Genomic DNA, 17,454 nt, shown 5'->3' with positions numbered 1-17,454 from the left:
CTTGAATCAAAATTCCGCGTTGTTATTTACGTAACTGGTTTGATGGGTTATTGGACATAACTTCCTTAAACTGCGCTTCGGTGTTACGTGTCGGAAGTCTCGCGATACTAGCCGCGACCCGCGAGAGCTCGCAGGAGAAGCTGAGCTGGAGGGATCATGGCGGAGCGCAGGAGGCAGAAGAAACGGATCCAGGTATCAAGGTTTTTTTTCTTGTTTTGTTTTGTTTGCTTTTTACGGTTTTGTAACCGTCAGCGGTGGCGCCGGAATGGGAACGGACAGCCGCCGACTTATGTTCACGGCGCCGCTCAGAGGTGAAAAGCCAGCTAGGTGATGCTAACGTGGCTAAGTCTAGCTTGCCGCACTGGGGATAGATAGAAACACGTACATTCATGCATGCGTACATGAGCGGATAATACTCCTTGATAGTAAGCTACTTCAAACACCGGCTTGTCGAATGTACTCTTAACGTATAAATATCAGCCGGCTTTTAAATGCTAGACTCTCAGCCTAGTGACGTTTTGCGCCTAATTGTAGCCTTTGCTACTTAAAGCTGCGTCAGCTCTCGGCGGGCGTGTTTACATAATGTGCGGCAACATGTGGCACTGTGCTACCATTCAGGCTTTTGGCTTTCACTTGAGTTGGCCTTTTGCGTCATCCCCGCTTCTAAGGCGCACACCAGTAAGATGGGGAAATGACAGCAACAGGTCAGCTCACCTGCAGCATCGCAGCAAAACAAAAACATGCACTCGTGACGCATTCGAGGTTGCACGTAAACGTAGAAAAAAGTGAAAGGTGCTGTGATGCACGTGCACTGCACCCTACTTGCACCTCTTGCTAATATTTTGGTGGTGCAGCGACAGGAGAGCGGCACATGGAATGTTGGGAGCACAATAATAAACATAGTTGAAGTGTTGTGGTGCAGTTACGTAAAAAAGTAAAAGGTTATCGTGGTTATCGACCTCATGGCTTGAATATTACACAAGACCGCCACGTCACACATGTCCTTTTATGTCCACAAAAAAGTCGTAAACGTTCTAAATACGGTATACACACACACCTGGCTTATTGTTCACCAGCTTGCAGGAACAGTGATTTTTGTGGCGTGAGAAGGTGTGTCCTGTTTTCGACTTGATGGATTATTTTCAGCTGTCCTTCCGGGACCTCCCACGATGCACAGCAGAAAGACGACGACACTGAGGAGTCTAATGATTAGGATGATAATAATAATAATACTAAGTGCAAACTGGTGTTGAGACTGTGTGCTGGTTGTTGTGTGCAGGAGGTGAGCGATCTCACCAAGGAGGAGAAGGCGGTGGCTAAGTACCTGCGCTTCAACTGTCCCACCAAGTCCACCACCATGATGTGCCAAAGAGTCGACTACTTCACTGGTGAGTAGGCCTTTCACAATCATTGATGAATCCATTAATTGAACGATTGTGCTTTGGTTCTGTAGCGGGTGGAACGGAGAGTGTGAACCCTCCTGTCAGCTTTTGACCCAGTACGAGGAAGCGGGGCTAAATTGTGTCTGTGCGCAACAGCGAACTTAACAGTGCCAAAATAAAAATGGACTTGTATACGAAATATTTGTTTTAAAACGTATAGTCACATAACTCGGCTGTTTTCCAAAAGACAACCCCTTCAGTCGCGGCCATTTACGAATGACGTTCTGTCGCGTTGACTGTGGGAACGGAACCGGAGGAGTCTGTTGGGAAAAGATACATTTCAAGCCTAACTTTCACTTTGACACAAATATTTTTTGCTTTTGTGACAGTTGAAATATCTAAACACCTATACCAACATAACATAAAAAGGGGTTGTTTTATGTCAAAATACCGATTTATTTACAAATATAACACCATCAACTGCTCACAATTTTGACATTTGGAACCGAACTGTGTATGTACGTGTTAAAAATGTGCCTTTTGTGCAAGGGATGCACATCTGCTACCTAGTCGCTGTTTTGATGGCATTAAAATTGCTCTTAAAGAGGAGTTGCATCATCACCTCTTCCAGCTTCTTGTGCAAAGAAATGTAAAGGACGTAGAAATGCGTCGGGGTGTATAAAAAGGTCTAAATACGTCTTTGGTATTGAATTAGTTGATATTCATAAAAAAAAAAACTCTGCAATATTTGAAGTGCTGGGCCCCAAAAAAAAGCAACCTGGATTCACACTCATGCAATCACTAATAATCCTTTCAAAATATCAACTTCAACAAAACGCACGTAAAGAGCTGCCTCTGATCAGGGTTTCATGCTGCCGATTGCGATACCAATCGTCTGTGAGAAATCATCCGCTGCTTTCACACGCGCTGTGCGTCTTTCTCCAACGATGCATCTGCACGTCTGTTGAGGAGGTGTTGCATGTTTGTGTGGTCTCACTCAGCCTCCAAGGCGGTGGACTGCCTGCTGGACTCCAAGTGGGCCAAGGCCAAGAAAGGAGAGGAAGCGCTCTTCACCAGCAGAGACTCTGTGCTGGACTACTGCAACAGGTCAGCTTCAGCATGGAGAAGGCATCAAGCAGGTCACATACGTGTGTGTGTGTGATACGTCTTGTCCTCTGCAGACTCCTGAAGAAGCAGTTCTTCCATCGCGCTCTCAAAGTGATGAAGAAGAAGTCTGAGAAAGACGTCAGGAAGGACAAGAAGCCCAAAGGTGACAGCGGCAAAGAGGAGGAGAAAAAGGCAAAGAAGGAGAAGAACAAGAAGAAGGAGGCAGACACCGGCGGCGAAAGCAAGAAGGACAAGAGCGTATGTTTGAAGACGTCGCCGGTCTTTCTCTGACCTTTATAGCAGCTGGCGTCATGGCATCTGTGTGCTTGCAGGACGACAGCCCGGGAAGCCCCAAAAAGAAGAAAGAGGTGAAGAAGAAGTTCAAGCTGGAGCTGCACGAGGATCAGCTGTTCCTGGATGGCAACGAGGTACATCGGCTCTGAAAGCCACACGTTGTGTTTGTCACTTCCACCGCCTTTTGATGGTGTCTTCCTCAGGTGTACGTGTGGGTTTACGACCCCGTTCATTTCAAGACCTTCGCCATGGGGCTGATCCTGGGTCAGTGTTCCACTCCACACACTCGTCTTATGTCCTTGTGTGACCTTTTTAATGTGGATCCTATTGTGTTGTCATCAGTTATTGCTGTCATCGCCGCCACGCTCTTCCCTCTGTGGCCGGCGGAAATGCGCGTGGGTGTTTACTACCTGAGTGTCGCCGCTGGATGCTTCGTGGCCAGCATTCTGCTCCTCGCTGTCGGTAAGAACCTTTGAAAATGTCTACAGCAGGGTCTCAAACTCAGTTTTGCTGGGGGCCAGTGGAGGTAGAGTCTGGGTCAGGCTAGGCCGCATCAAGTATTGGGAGTAGGACTGGGAATCTCAGGGTACCTCTCAAGACCATACAATTCACAATACATGGCTCACAATAAGGCTAATATCTCCCCGGGTCCATGTGATAACACCACTGTTAGTTCAGTGTAGTTTACTTGCCCCTGGAAGTGTGGAAGTAACACTGAGCTTGCCCGGATGTTGCGGGCTGCAGTTACACTACTCTTTGATGTCCAGTTGCGGGCCGCAAGATATGATTTGGTGCGCCACGAGTTTGAGACCCCTAGTCTACAATGTTCCTCTGGAAACCAGCAATTCAGAAACACCAGCAGCTTGTTTCTGCTGCCCCCGAATGGCCTGAAGCTGCTACTGCAGCTCTAATGCTGCAGTACATATATTCCAAGATGACTATGAAAAAAGTAACGTAGGCACAAAGATGTAGAAAATACATGTCCGAGGAGGAGGAGGAAGCAAAGCTTATTTAATCCTACACCTCATCAGTTTCACATCACTTGCAATACATCCGTTCAATGTGCAACCAATCTTCTCATGCTAACAGATTGATAACAGCTGATGAAATAGTAGACAAAGACTCAGTTTGATGGTGAGTGAGTACAGACAAGTTGCCCACCGAAAATGAAGAGTTAGTAGTCTATGCAAGCCTGGTCAGACATAGCGTTGTACGTGCACGGTGGTTCAGGTGTCTTCTTCCTTCTACTTTAGAAATATGTTTCTTGAAATGGCTCATTCTAGTGCATTGGTTGAGTTTCTTACTTAATGGGTTCCACAACTTGACTCCAGACACACAAATGCTGCAGGTTTTTAGTGTAGCGCGTGCGTAGAAGTGTTTTAGCTTTCATTTGTCCCTAACATCATATTTCTCCTCTTTTGTTGACAAGAATTGTTTATGTTTTTGGGTAACATGTTATAGTTTGCTAGTTTACCACATCAGCAAATTAGAATCATTGTGATTTTAGGAATAAAGGGTTTGCATGTTCCCTGTAAGCGGCATCATGGATCATCCTAACTGCCCTTTTCTGTAGCGTAGTTAATGAGTCTAGTGTACTTCTATAGTTGTTTTACATATCGCCACACAGTACGTTAGATATGATAATACTAGAGAGCAGTAGAGGGTATGGAGTGATTTTTGGTCCACAACGAATTTTGCTTTATTTAGTATTGATGTATTTGGAGCCACTTTATTTTTAATGTGAGATTTCCAGTTCATATTATTATCCATTGTCACCCTGAGACATTTATTTTTGTTCACCCTGTCAATGTCTGGGCCTTCAATTTGTATTTGCGCATGTGTAACATTTTTGCACTTAATGAAGAGCATTATTTTAGTTTTACTTAAGTTTAGGGGCAGTCTTACTATCTTTTTGTATAGTTCATTCTTCCATCAGTTCCTGTGTGCTATCTCCACAGCATAATGCGCTTGTATCGTCTGCAGATAACACCAATTTCCCGTCCTTCACGACTTTCCAGATGTTGTTTATACACTGCTCAAAAAAATTAGAGGAACACTTCAAAAACGCATCAGATCTAAACTGGGGGAAAAATGATGTTGAATATGTTTCCTGATAATAAGTAGGTGATGTATTAGTAACAAAATGATGCCACATCATTTGATAGAAATGAAAATGATCACCCTATAGAGGGGGGAAATCAAAGACACCCCAAAAATGAAAGTGAAAAAATGATGCAGCACACTGGTCCATTTAGCTAAAATGTCATTGTAGCAACTCAAAATGATTCTCAGTAGTTTGTGTGGCCCCCACGTGCTTGTACGCATGCCTGACAACGTGGGGGCATGCTCCTAATGAGACTACGGATGGTGTCCTGGGGGATCTCCTCCCAGATCTGGACCGCCAGATGGACCTAAACATAATGTCCCAGAGGTGTTCTATTGGGTTTAGGTCAGGTGAACGTGGGGGCCAGTCAATGGTATCAATTCCTTCATCCTCCAGGAACTACCTGCATACACTAGCCACATGAGGTCGGCCATTGTCGTGGACCAGGAGGAACCCAGGTCCCACTGCACCAGCGTAGGTTCTGACAATGGGTCCAAGGATTTCATCCCGATACCTAATAGCAGTCAGGGTGCCGTTATCTAACCTGTAGAGGTCTGTGCGTCCTTCCAGGGATATGCCTCCCCAGACCATCACTGACCCACCACCAAACCGGTCATGCTGAATGATTTTGCAGGCAGCATAACGTTCTCCACGGCATCTCCAGACCCTTTCACGTCTGTCGCATGTGCTCAGGTTGAACTTGCTCTCATCAGGGAAGAGCACAGGGCACCAGTGGTGTAGTTGCCAATTCTGGTGGTCTATGGCAAATGCCAATGGAGCTCTACGGTGCTGGGCAGTGAGCACAGGGCCCACTACAGGACGTCGGGCCCTCAGGCCACCCTCATGGAGCCTGTTTCTGATTGTTTGGTCAGAAACATTCACACCAGTGGCCTGCTGGAGGTCATTTTGTAGGGCTCTGGCAGTGCTCATCCTGTTCCTCCTTGCACAAAGGAGCCGATACCAATCCTGCTGAGGGTTGATGGACCTTCTACGGCCCTGTCCAGCTCTCCTGGAGTAACTACCTGTCTCCTGGAATCTCCTCCATGCGTCCAGGTACCGCAGTGATGCCCTGGTCCAAATCTGGGAGGAGATCCCCCAGGACACCATCCGTAGTCTCATTAGGAGCATGCCCCCACGTTGTCAGGCATGCGTACAAGCACGTGGGGGCCACACAAACTACTGAGAATCATTTTGAGTTGCTACAATGACATTTTAGCTAAATGGACCAGTGTGCTGCATCATTTTTTCACTTTCATTTTTGGGGTGTCTTTGATTTCCCCCCTCTATAGGGTGATCATTTTCATTTCTATCAAATGATGTGGCATCATTTTGTTACTAATACATCACCCACTTATTATCAGGAAACATATTCAACATCATTTTCCCCCAGTTTAGATCTGATGTGTTTTCCAAGTGTTCCTTGAATTTTTTGAACAGTGTATATAGATGAAACACTTTTGGTCCTAGTATTGATCCTTGGGGTACGCCGCACGATGCCTTCAAGCTCGCAGATGTATATTCTCCTAGCTTCACGTTAGTAGCTTGTAACCCAGTTCCAAGCTAATCCTCTGATTCCATATCTTTCTAGTTTAGTAATGAGGATGTTGTGATGAAGTGTATGGATAAATACTGCAGCTGTCTGTGGTCTCCAGCATTGGTCATTTCCATTAGTGGCATGGAAGTTGACATGTTAGTTCTGCATGCGTATTGGCTGTTCGCTAGTAATTCATTCTTATTGAGACATTTGTGCAACCTTTTGTTGAATAGCTTTTCAATGATTTTGACTGGTCAGTAGTTTGTAAACTGATGTTTGTCTCCATTTTTTAAAGATTGGAACTACTTTAGCTGTTTGCATTTTGTCAGGGAATTGACCAGTCTGGAGTGATAAATTACTGATGTTCAACAGCGGTTCTGCCATCTCATGAATCACTCTTTTTATTATTTTGGCTTTTGGCTACCTTGTTGATATGATCATATGTAACATTTCCCTCTGTGAAATCGTGAGGGGGATCAGCTTTCTCAGCACCATTCCTGATAATAGCGTTTAGAATGCCCCATGTTTATTCTTGTCTAATGATTGACTGTCATATTCTTCCTTACTTTTAAATATCTTATGTTTTTTCTGCTTCTTTAGTGTTTTGAATGATAAATCTTCTATATAATGTGTTTTTCTTCTTCCAAGAATTTTGCAATCCTTTCGTCATCCACGGCCGATTCCTCTTCTTTTGCTAATTAGATACTTCCCTCAGTGGACAGTGATTATGGTAGTAGTTCATCTGTATCGTTCCCATGATACGCCAACTCCCATCTGTTTTTCTACGTCGTTCTTAAAGGCGCTAATACTTTCCTCTGTGTGGGATCTTGTTGAAGGTTCTGATATCGTCCCTTTCCCTTTTTATTATCAGTGGATGCTGCTGCTTGGCCTGCTGATGTTAGCATGAACACTTAAACTGTTGCATCTACAAAGTCATCTGTTCTGTTATTTGAATTCAATATTGAAATCTTTGCATACAAAAAGAGTTTTGTGACCAATACTGTAAATGTTGCTTTGATCCGGTCCTCCATGCATTGTTTGCATTGTAAAATGTTATCAAGAGCAATGACATGTTCTTTACCACTTTGTGGTTCAGATGTTGATCTCCATACACGGCCACTCCCCCTCCACCGGTGACGTAGTTCATGTCATAACCTTCTAGCCCAAAACCCATGACCTTGTCAGCGTTGATCCAAGTTTCTGAGATTGTCACTTTCTCTCCAAAAGAGTGACTATGGAAGGGGTAACCAAGATATAAAAATGTTGGTACATTTCTGAACGATTGCTCCATTCCTCAGCTCGCTGCATCCTCTTCCTGTTCATCTGGCTGGTGACGGGCGGCCGCCATCACTTCTGGTTCCTCCCCAACCTGACGGCCGACGTGGGCTTCATCGACTCCTTCTGCCCGCTCTACACCCACGAGTACAAGGGCCCGCGGGGCGGCACCAAGAAGGGCAGTAAGGACGGCGGTGGCGGCGGTAGCAACGCGGCCCAGAAATCAGACAGCGACGACAAGTCCGACAGCGAGAAAAAGGACGAGGAAGAGGAGGAGGACGAAGAGGAGGACGGCAAAGAGGCAGGGCTAGAGGAGCACAAAAGCGGCGAGGAGGGAGCGGAACGCCACTCGGACACTGACAGCGACCGCAGGGAAGACGAAGGCTCGCAGCACAGCAACGGTAACGACTTTGAGATGATCACCAGGGAGGAACTGGACCAGCACACGGAGGAGGAGGAGGAGGAGGAGGAGGAGGAGGAGGAGGAGGAGGAGCAGCAGCAGCAGCAGCAGAAAGGAGGGGACGGCATTGACACTGAAACATAAACATCCTGTCACTCTCTCCACTTTTCTCTTCCTCCTTCCCGATCCCACTGAACTTCCACCTCACAGCACCAGACGCTGCCGCCGTGTGCGTTCAAGTCTTAGACTGGACTTCCTGCCCCCGAAAAATGAAAAGATGGTGTTTGAGCTCGTCTCCGGTTGACCTGAAGCGGCCTGGTTTGATTCATGTCTCCACGCAAGGTCCGACACGGACTGTGACTGAATGGTGAAGTCTCCCGTACCGCTTTTTTTTTTTTTTTTTTTTCTTTCACGGCCTCGCATCCCCCCCAGGAAGCACCACAGGGACCAAACTTAGTGTGTCATTTCAAACAGCAACTTGGGGGCGTTTGGGGAGCAGAAGAGCGGCTGCGGTGGGCCAGGTACGGGTGTGCGCTGGAGCAGCTGTGGAGTTTCAAGGTGCCACAAACGCTACGACCGTGACGTCTGGCGTCCCGACAAGGAGCACAGTGGAAGTTTTGGATCATCCTTTTAGCTTCTTTTTCAAAGTATGAATCATTTCTATTTGAGAAGAGAATGAATTCTGCATACCATGTTTGCCAACTGACGTTATCTTTACTGCTTTATGTCCCGCTAAGGAAGCTGGGGGAGTTTAGTATTAATTTATTCCACACTTGTTTTTAATATCATTTGTCTGGTTCGTAGTTTAGTTTCTTCTGGCGTCTCGCTCTGCTTTGTTGGCTGTTGTACAACGTAGTGATACCATCTTCTATCTCCGTCTTTGTGCTGCTGCCGCTCGTCACACGGGGGGGTGGGAATACGTACCAGTGAAAGTTGTAGACGTCAACGTTCCTTCTGTCTTCTAGTTGTCCAACACGGGCGTCCCCCCATGCAATACTCAAGAGTATATTTCAGTACAAGTATTGGATGTGTGGAAGTGTCTTACTGCAATAAAAAGGTAGAACGTGAGCTTCAGCTTTATTCTAAGCTGCTAACCAACACGGTGACAGCGAGCACATGTACACAACGTTGTTTTGAAATCTATAAATACTCCATACGATGTATGTACATGTATATACACGTGGAGGTTGCCATGACAACATGATTTGGAATGTGAAGGGTACAAACACATGGTTGGCGTCTGGCTCAGTAGGCGGGATGATGGCACGACTGGTTTCAGTTCTCCGTGTCCGAGGAGTCGGAGGTCTCGGCGAGGCGGGACTGGCGCTTGCGCACGTTCCAGTGCAAACACTGCGCCAGGCTCTCGAACCAGTCGTAGACCAGGTCGTGGCAGCAGATGGACGGCACCGGGTAGCACGATGTGGTGATCTTGATGCTGCCAGGGACCCAAAAACAAGTTTAGCTTCGAACTGTTCAACTGTCTGTTATATTGGGAAATGGGCGTGTAACAGTGACTACAGGGGTGTTATTTCATGTTTAGAGGGCTCTACTCATGTTAAGTATATTTAGAAGGTGGTAAACAGCTTTTCGATATCTTATGTCTTATTTAGTCTCGCTACGTTTACTGTATTGGGTAATAGGAGTGTAAAGGTGACTATAGGGGTGTTAGTTCATGTCTAGAGAGCTCCAATCATGTTAAAAAGTGTATTTAGAAGGTGGTAAACAGGTTTTCTATGCTCTAACGAATCTATCCTCTGGTTCTCCTGGTGGTAGTGATGTGCTGGTAGTCATGTCATATTTCATGAGGACACAACAACAGGTACACTTGCTCAAATCCTCATTTGTTACCCCCAGGTGTGCACAAACTACACTTACATCTAGTAGCTAGCTGGTGTGGTGTGGTGAGGTGTCACGCCGCCAGTAAGGTAGTTCTCGGGCGTAACAATGCTAATAATAATAATGTTGCTGTAGCTGGGTTCATATGCAGCTCACATCATGAAAATGGAGGTGTTTTCAGAAGGCTTCATCGGTACCACTGGTGGCCTGCTGGCTCCACCTAGTGGACATTTCTTCTCATGACTAGAACGAGGGCGGCTAAATGCAGACATACCAGTCTCCGTGCTGGATCTCTTGTCTCTTTCTGCCGTCAAACGACACCCAGGCGGTGTTCCTGGCGTCGGGGGACAAGGTGATCTAGGAGGAAAAGGCTTTGGTGACGTTCAGAAAGACGGCAAACTCCCTGCGGTGACGCCCAGACACCCACCGTGAGCTCCACCCCCGCAGGGACCACGATGGGCCTGAAGGACAGAGAGTGGGGGCAGATGGGGGTCACCATGATGGCTGGCACATTGGGGTGGATCATGGACGCCCCTGCCGCCGCCGCGTACGCCGTGCTGCCCGTGGGCGTGGACACGATGACGCCTGGTGAGGTGGAGGAGAGCGTGCTAGCACACGTGGTCAACATCTGCACTGTCGCTCTTACCGTCTCCTTGCACTGAGGTGATGAGACGTCCGTCCAGGTACAAGTCCACGTTGGACAGGTAGGACGACGGCCCGCGGTCCACCACCACCTCGTTCAGCACCTACACGTGCGCACACACGCAGCAGACAGGTGGTTGAGGTCGACAGGGGCGTGGTTTTCACAGGAAATAAGCAGGTAGGCGGAGTCCAAAGCTTGTGTGCCGACGTTAAATCAAGACAAGCAACCGAGCGAGGGAGGGAGCTTCTCGTGTTGGAGGCCGCAGTCCTCCACTTCTAATTCCTTCCCTCCGAGGCGGCGGTCAGTATCAACAACGCATCATCCTGCAGCTGCCGCGCACGTCACGCCGCTGACCACGTCTGGCAGGTGCGCCCACGTCAGCACGCCCGCAAAAATGCAGTGGAAACACACCGTGCTCCCCCCAGAGGGCAGAACAACCCGTCAGCATCTTTTGGCAATGAGACACCTGGGGAGGGGGCCTGTGTGTGTGTGTGTGTGACTCCATCAAACGCCCACATTGACGCCACCGTCTCCGGGGCAACTGGCTCAACAGACGCACACAACATTGCATCCTCCCCCGCGCTTTATTATGACTGTCGCCACGGCAACGCCACTGATGATGTACGCACACACGGAGCGGGGGAAGGGGGCCAGGCTAAGAAAAGAGCAGGCAATGTTACAATGTTACGGGGATTGCAGGAAAAGTTCAAAGGTCATCTCACCTGGAGCTGCAGGGTGACCTTGCCCGCCTCGCTGCTGGCGTATCGGTGAGGGAGCACGCCGTTGTGTTCCCGCTGCTGCGAGCCCGCCCTTTCAAACATCTCCTTCACCACCTTCACCTTCAGGCGACTACGCAGCGTGATGGCGGCGTTGCCTGGCAACCAGCACGTTGACTTCATTAGTACTCATCAGAACCACCGCAGCGTGCTCCTGGTGTTCGTAAGAACACAAATCTCCAGGGAAGACAGCACGCCACCTTCAAACACTTTGTCCACTTCCGTCTTGTAGGACTCAAACTTGAAGGGCGTGAGGAACCCCAGAGAGCCGAGATGGAACGCCATCACTGGAGGAACGCTAGCCTGCAAACACCAAACACGCTCAATACCTTCAGTGCGCGTGCACGAGCCAACCAGACAAACGGGGACATGCTAAAGCATGACGACGGTACCTGGAAGAGTGAGGAGGCGTAGAGCAGCGTTCCATCGCCACCCAGACAGATGATCAGGTCGATGCAGTCAGAGATGTCATCGTAACCTGCAGGTGGTCCCAAAGCAATTCATCAACTGGACGCAATCACCAAGCGCACCGCTCAGCTGCTACCAGCAGAGGTGCTGCTGTTATGAAAGTAGCCTAGCTAGCCTAGCTAAAAAAAAAAATAAAAAAAAAATAAAAAAAAAAAATGAAAGTAGCCTAGCGGGCAACGTAGTGAATTGCAGTTCCAGTTTGGCTCAGATTGGCAAGCAAGCAGCCTTATATAATAAATATACAACACCGTGCTTGTTTTACAATGCCAGCTGTTTATTTGGCAAACTGAAACAACTCATTTCCCCCCCACATAAGCACAAAACTTAACAGTCACGCCTCCACATGTCACGCTCCCAATTTTGCAGCTTCACCCTACCACCCTTGTTCAATTGGTTCAGTGTGGCCTACTGATTGACTGATACCCACTGAAAAAATGCATGTTACCTATTTTTTGCCTTAATGGAGCATTTTCAAAAATAACTTCAATAATAATTTTATAAAAATGGCAAAATGAACTAAAATAACAATACAAGGCGCATAAAAGACATTCTAAGACACTGACACAAAAATGCTAGATGTTAGCATGCTAATATTAGCATTTTTAGCCATTTATTAGGTAGACACTATTATGCTAGGTGTTAGCATGCTGTTAGCAGATTGGCATTTTCTGCTATTTTCATGGGTAGACACAAACACCACAATCATGCTCGGTATTAGCATGCTAATGTTAGCATGTTAACATTGCTAACATTCAAATATTAGCGTAGTCGTATTTTTTTGCCGTGTTCATGGGTACTTATATAAACACTTAGCACAATCATGCTAGGTGTTAGCATGCGATCATCAGCATGTTAGCATTGCTAGCATGCTAATATTAGCATAGTAGCATTTTTAGCCATTTTCGTCACTAGACACTATTATGCTAGGTGTAAGAGTTATCATGTTAGCATTGCTAACATGCTAACATGAGCATACTGGCATTTTTTGTGATTTTCATGAATATGAACTTAAGCAGACACTAAGCGCTATCCTGCTCGGTGTCAGCATGCTGACATAATTATACTAACATTTATAGCATTATCAGATGATGATGCAAACACTATTATGCTAGGTGCTGGCAAGCTAATGTTTGCATGTTAGCATTCTTTAAGTTATTGAAACCCTTCCATCCATCCATCCATTTTCTATACCGCTTTTTCCTCATTAGGGTCGCGGGGGCATGCTGGAGCCTATCCCAGCTGACTTCGGGCAACAGGCGGGGTACACCCTGGACTGGTCGCCAGCCAATGGCAGGGCACATATAGACAAACAACCATTCACACTCACATTCATACCTATGGACAATTTAGAGTCGCCAATTAACCTCACCTGCATGTTTTTGGAATGTGGGAGGAAGCCGGAGTACCCGGAGAAAACCCACACGCACACACGGGGAGAACATGCAAACTCCACATAGAAATGCCCAGGGGAGAATCCAACCCAGGTCTTCCCGATCTCCAAGCTGTTACTGTGTTGGCCAACGTGCTAACCACTAGACCACCGTGCGGCCAAACCCTTCCATGGTATGTTTTCATGGTCAAGGAATGTAAATATGTAGATAACATAAATGGAGGACTAATATTTATGGTGTAAATCACAATGTGGCCAGAACTATGACGTTTGCCGGAGATCTGCGTTCTGAGTGCTTTTCTGGTTCTCCCTCATGTCTACCATATCGGGTAATAGGAGTGTACTGTAAAGGTGATTATAGGGGTGCTATTTCATGTCTCGAAGGCTCTAATCATGTGAAAGGTGCATTTAGAATATCAGAAACAGCCCAGCACGCGTGCTGTGTTGCTGTGTGATGGTTACCGCCTTCTTTCTTTTAGGACGCCATGAGTCACACTGCTCCTGTATGTGGGGTCGCGACCTCGTGTTTGCCGAATAAAGACTTCACGTCCATACCTCCAGGACTATTATCTCTGCAAGGGTTTGGAGCTCTGGTGTACCTAATGAACTGTCCTCTAGGCCTGGGGCATTCAAGTGGATGCTCACCCTCTCTGAAGGTGCACAGCTGATTTCGGATGGAGCCAAAGTTCTCGTCCTTGGAGAGCGTTCCGTCGTCGGCCACCCTGCGCTCCACGTACACCATCATCTGCTTCTCCTGGGGTGGGGAGCACACACACACACACACACACGTTCCTCGTGAGTGAGAGTGTGAGCACGGGCCAAACATGTGCAGTGGAAATGTGACAGCATGCGTGCAGAATGCAGATGATTGCAGGGTTTGCACCAGGTGACCTCCGTGTCTAGACTGCTTCCTGGATTCCTGTGAGCGCTGGAAGCACACGGTGTTCTGGTGGGAATGCAAACATCTGTTAGCACCGTTCTTCTCACCTCCACTAGAAACCTGCACAGCTCCTTGAAAGGCTCCACCAGGCTGTCGTCTCGGATTTTCCTGATGATGAGAACGTTGACTGGAGGTTTGTTCCAGGTGAGGCGCTGGCTGGCCGGGTCCTGTATGTGCCTGGGACAAACACACAAACACACGCGTCACTGCTGCCAGTAAAGACACCAACCAACATTTTGGAAGCGTTACATCATTTCGACGTCCTCGGCTGCGTTCATTCATTAACCGCGACAACGAGCTGATCGAAAAATGATAAGTTTTTACCTCATTTTCCGCTCCTCCTTGTGGCGCCGACTGACCGGCATCGCCGTGCTAAAGTAACGAGCGCGCGAGGCGAAGAAACGCCGCCACAAGCTAACAATACACGTCTGCACTCACGTCCGCGAGGCAGCAACCAATCACGGCCGCCCCGTTTTATCTTATCTGGCAGTTACACAATGACTCTCTGTGTCAACGTCCAAACGCACGCAGCCTGTCCTCGTCTCTCTCGCACCACGCTCGCCAAGCGCAAGACCACTTAAGAAATGCTCACATGACTGAAGTGGGGTTGGGAAGAATACAGGCTTTGGGTCCAAAGTGAGTGGCTGGATAAGGTCCATGAAGGAAGTGAGCTCTCCTGTGTGGGAGGAAGAGAAGGAAGACGAGTTAAGGTGCTGTCAGCTCACGTCCCGGGCAGCCGACCCGTGCCAGTGGCATGACGGACCAGCTGGCAGCCTGCAGAGCAAACCTCTTAGGTGAACTTTCCGCTGCGTCGCTCACTGAGCCGGACGGCTCCAAGTGCTCGCGTTGGCCCGGCAACCTGCGCCGCTCCAACTCCCGGAGCAGCTGTTCCTGACCATCCCCCCGCCGCTGCGACTTCTTCGCCTCCCGCCGTCGCCTAGGTGAGGCGGCCGGGCGCTCCCTGTGCTTGGAGGAGGCCTGCGGGCGGGCTGTGGGTCGGGACACGGCGCCGTCCGGCTCCGACAATGAGCAGCCCGCTGAATTGTCCATCCTGTGGGACACAAAGCAAAGAAACATTTCAGCATCCGGCACCCTTTTAAAGACAAACACCACAGACATCAACCCACTTGCATTATTTCCTTTCTAGACTCATCAAATCATCACGCCTACATTACTTTTATAGATAATCCATATGCTTGATGTCTGCAGTCATCTGGATGTTCACGATGCTGTTGGTGTTAAATTGCTAGCATTATTTATATATTCATACACAGTACTGTACATATAGTCATCACTATATGCCTAACGTCAACGGTCCATCGTAAATAATTACGGCTAAACATTTCGTGACACGAAAGAGCTTCTTTAGGTGCCAGCAATTGTTCTAGTTGAACATAAAAGCACACATTCGCCCGGTGATTATTTGTGTAGGTTACACGGTGATTGAAACGATAAGCTGAGACGGCTTCGCTTCGTTAGAACGAGTAGAAACGTTAAGTAAAATTCTCACTGGAGAAGAAACATTTAGTAAGATACGTTTTTTTTAAAGGTCGTTTTCCTCCAAACTCGGTGAAAACATTGCATGTTAGCTGCCTCGGCTCAACTGTTGACAACTACGCTCCTCTCTCGCAAAACGGCTAGCGACGTAGCTAGCTGTCTAGCTAGCTAGCTAGCCGCCATTAGCAAGTATTAAGCACGTAAGCCTTACTGCGGTAAATACGTTTATGGCGATGCGGTAGAGATTCGAAACCGCTTTACAAAGTTTCATAAGTCATTAAAAAAAGTGTGACCGTCAAGTACCGGCGTCTAAACACCTCAAGTGACATGACCGCAAAACACCTCGTGACCCGAAAAGGACGTGACGTCACTGCGTGGCTCTCACTCGGTGCTTATTCACGCAGGATTGGCGAGTCCATGAAATAGCGCCAGTGTTTACGTGCAGGTCAGATGGTGAATTACACCCTCAAGCGGCTCGACAGCTTGTTGAGTAATAGTAATGTAACTGTAACATGTTTAACTAATGTACCGCGGCTATCTACAACCACAGGACAGTCTTATCCCTCTTGGGCACACTGTTGATGGACTCATGGACCCTCCAGAGGGGTCTTTGTCCTACAAGACGTTGTTCCAGGGTCTATTGATCATTTATACTTGCTTAAATGTTGTGTTTGTACTGTTGACCACGGCAGACGCATACTGTGAGAGTATAAATGTGTGTATATACAGTACATATCTTACATAAATCTGCTGATGAGTTCGTCTGATTCGATTTGTGTCCTCCACGGTGAGTATGTCGCCGTAGATGCGCTGATCCTCCACGAGTCGCATCCTGCAGGTTGCCATTGTGCTGCTTTTCACAATCAAATGAGCGTTATTGGCGGGAAAAGTTCACTGTATTTGGGGATTATTTTTGGATTGTGCAATATTGGACGCCCTGCCTAGTTTCTGCTTCTTTGTTGACTGACCCAAATAGCACACAGCGAGAAGACGTGGACCTCAATTATGGCTGCAGGCTTCAGTCGGAACGCGGCCTGGCGCTGCTTCACTGAGGCCTTGTTGTGTTTGTAGCGCGTCCACTCGCTAAATAAGTCCAGTCGGTCAGGCAGAGTTTCTGGGCACCGCCTCTGACACAGACGATTTCAATTTAGCAGAAACACACAAAACATTTTGTTCTCTCCTCCATTCACTCTGCTGTGATCATGTCAACTTCACTCACACGCCGAGTGACGCGCCTTCCTGTCTGTCCTGAAATGCAGGAGGAGGTTGTTGCCATGTGCTTATCTGTCGGTAGGGTTACACAAAAATCACAGAAGCGTTCATATGGAAGCCTGCCTGGAGGGGTGGCACCATGGCCAAGGAAGAATCCATGACTTTTTGGTGCAGATTCGGATCAGATTGAGCATTTTGAGAAATTGTCCCTAATTTGTCCGTAAATAATGCATGAATTTTAATGACACACTTCGGGTATATGCAAGGAGTGGGTGTCTGTACAAATGTACAATTCATTTGCTTTTTCTTTGGCTTTTTATGACACATCAATGATGTACGCCGGTTAATATTACCAAGCAGGTGTTGACTGAATTTCACCGTAAATCGTATGGACAGCAATACCTCCAGCGGTGTGAAAAAGTGTTTGTCCCCTTCCTGATTTCTTATTTTTTTGCAAGTTTGTCACATTTAAATGTTTCAAGTCTTCCAGGTCCTGAAGCAGCAAAACAGCTGCAGACCATCACACTACCACCACCATATTTTACTCTTGCTATGATGTTCTTTTTCCAAACAGCTAAACTTTTGTCTCGTCAGAC

At 47.5% G+C, this 17,454-nt stretch overlaps 2 protein-coding genes across 11 annotated transcripts; one reads left to right on the top strand and one right to left on the bottom strand.

The window, feature by feature from the left end:
* Window positions 1-90: 90 nt before the first annotated feature.
* sec62 (SEC62 homolog, preprotein translocation factor) lies at window positions 91-9,164 on the top strand. Of its 2 annotated transcripts, none has more exons than XM_054758878.1 (8): window positions 91-192; window positions 1,280-1,388; window positions 2,384-2,489; window positions 2,564-2,747; window positions 2,822-2,917; window positions 2,987-3,047; window positions 3,126-3,245; window positions 7,720-9,164. In XM_054758878.1, exons 1-8 carry the CDS (start codon window positions 157-159, stop codon window positions 8,238-8,240), a joined length of 1,233 nt encoding a protein of 410 aa, XP_054614853.1. In that variant the 5' UTR covers window positions 91-156; the 3' UTR covers window positions 8,241-9,164. The 2 variants fall into 2 exon arrangements, with proteins under 2 accessions (XP_054614853.1, XP_054614860.1); XM_054758885.1 differs by having other exon boundaries at window positions 163-311.
* On the bottom strand, window positions 6,002-16,025 carry nadkb (NAD kinase b). 9 transcript variants are annotated; one of them, XM_054758810.1, is made up of 13 exons: window positions 15,950-15,994; window positions 15,281-15,378; window positions 14,937-15,200; window positions 14,742-14,825; window positions 14,197-14,326; window positions 13,855-13,963; window positions 11,744-11,829; window positions 11,552-11,654; window positions 11,298-11,449; window positions 10,579-10,678; window positions 10,360-10,517; window positions 10,207-10,289; window positions 6,002-9,531 (listed from the first exon to the last, which is right to left on the bottom strand). In XM_054758810.1, coding segments are annotated over exons 2-13 (1,431 nt in total). In that variant the 5' UTR covers window positions 15,283-15,378; window positions 15,950-15,994; the 3' UTR covers window positions 6,002-9,371. The 9 variants fall into 9 exon arrangements, with proteins under 9 accessions (XP_054614785.1, XP_054614776.1, XP_054614825.1 ...); XM_054758850.1 differs by having other exon boundaries at window positions 6,003-9,531; window positions 15,325-15,378; window positions 15,950-15,989; XM_054758821.1 differs by having other exon boundaries at window positions 6,004-9,531; window positions 15,277-15,378; window positions 15,950-16,008.
* Window positions 16,026-17,454: the final 1,429 nt, after the last annotated feature.

The sequence above is a fragment of the Dunckerocampus dactyliophorus genome, chromosome 2 (assembly GCF_027744805.1).
Source record: "Dunckerocampus dactyliophorus isolate RoL2022-P2 chromosome 2, RoL_Ddac_1.1, whole genome shotgun sequence".
Classification (NCBI taxonomy): domain Eukaryota; kingdom Metazoa; phylum Chordata; class Actinopteri; order Syngnathiformes; family Syngnathidae; genus Dunckerocampus; species Dunckerocampus dactyliophorus.
Note: the sequence above shows the minus strand (reverse complement) of the source record. Positions and strands in the feature narration are given on the sequence as shown.

What these genes read in the sequence shown, in the direction of transcription:
- sec62 (XM_054758878.1), top strand. Translation starts at nt 157, where the DNA reads ATGGCGGAGCGCAGGAGGCAGAAGAAACGGATCCAG. An exon ending in GGCAGAAGAAACGGATCCAG is followed by an intron (nt 193 to 1,279) that starts GTATCAAGGTTT and finishes TGTTGTGTGCAG; the next exon opens with GAGGTGAGCGATCTCACCAA. An exon ending in CATTCTGCTCCTCGCTGTCG is followed by an intron (nt 3,246 to 7,719) that starts GTAAGAACCTTT and finishes TCCATTCCTCAG; the next exon opens with CTCGCTGCATCCTCTTCCTG.
- nadkb (XM_054758792.1), bottom strand. Translation starts at nt 15,975, where the DNA reads ATGTCACTTGAGGTGTTTAGACGCCG. An exon ending in CTTGAGGTGTTTAGACGCCG is followed by an intron (nt 15,201 to 15,949) that starts GTACTTGACGGT and finishes TGTGTCCCACAG; the next exon opens with GATGGACAATTCAGCGGGCT. An exon ending in GCTGTGCACCTTCAGAGAGG is followed by an intron (nt 11,830 to 13,854) that starts GTGAGCATCCAC and finishes GACCACCTGCAG; the next exon opens with GTTACGATGACATCTCTGAC.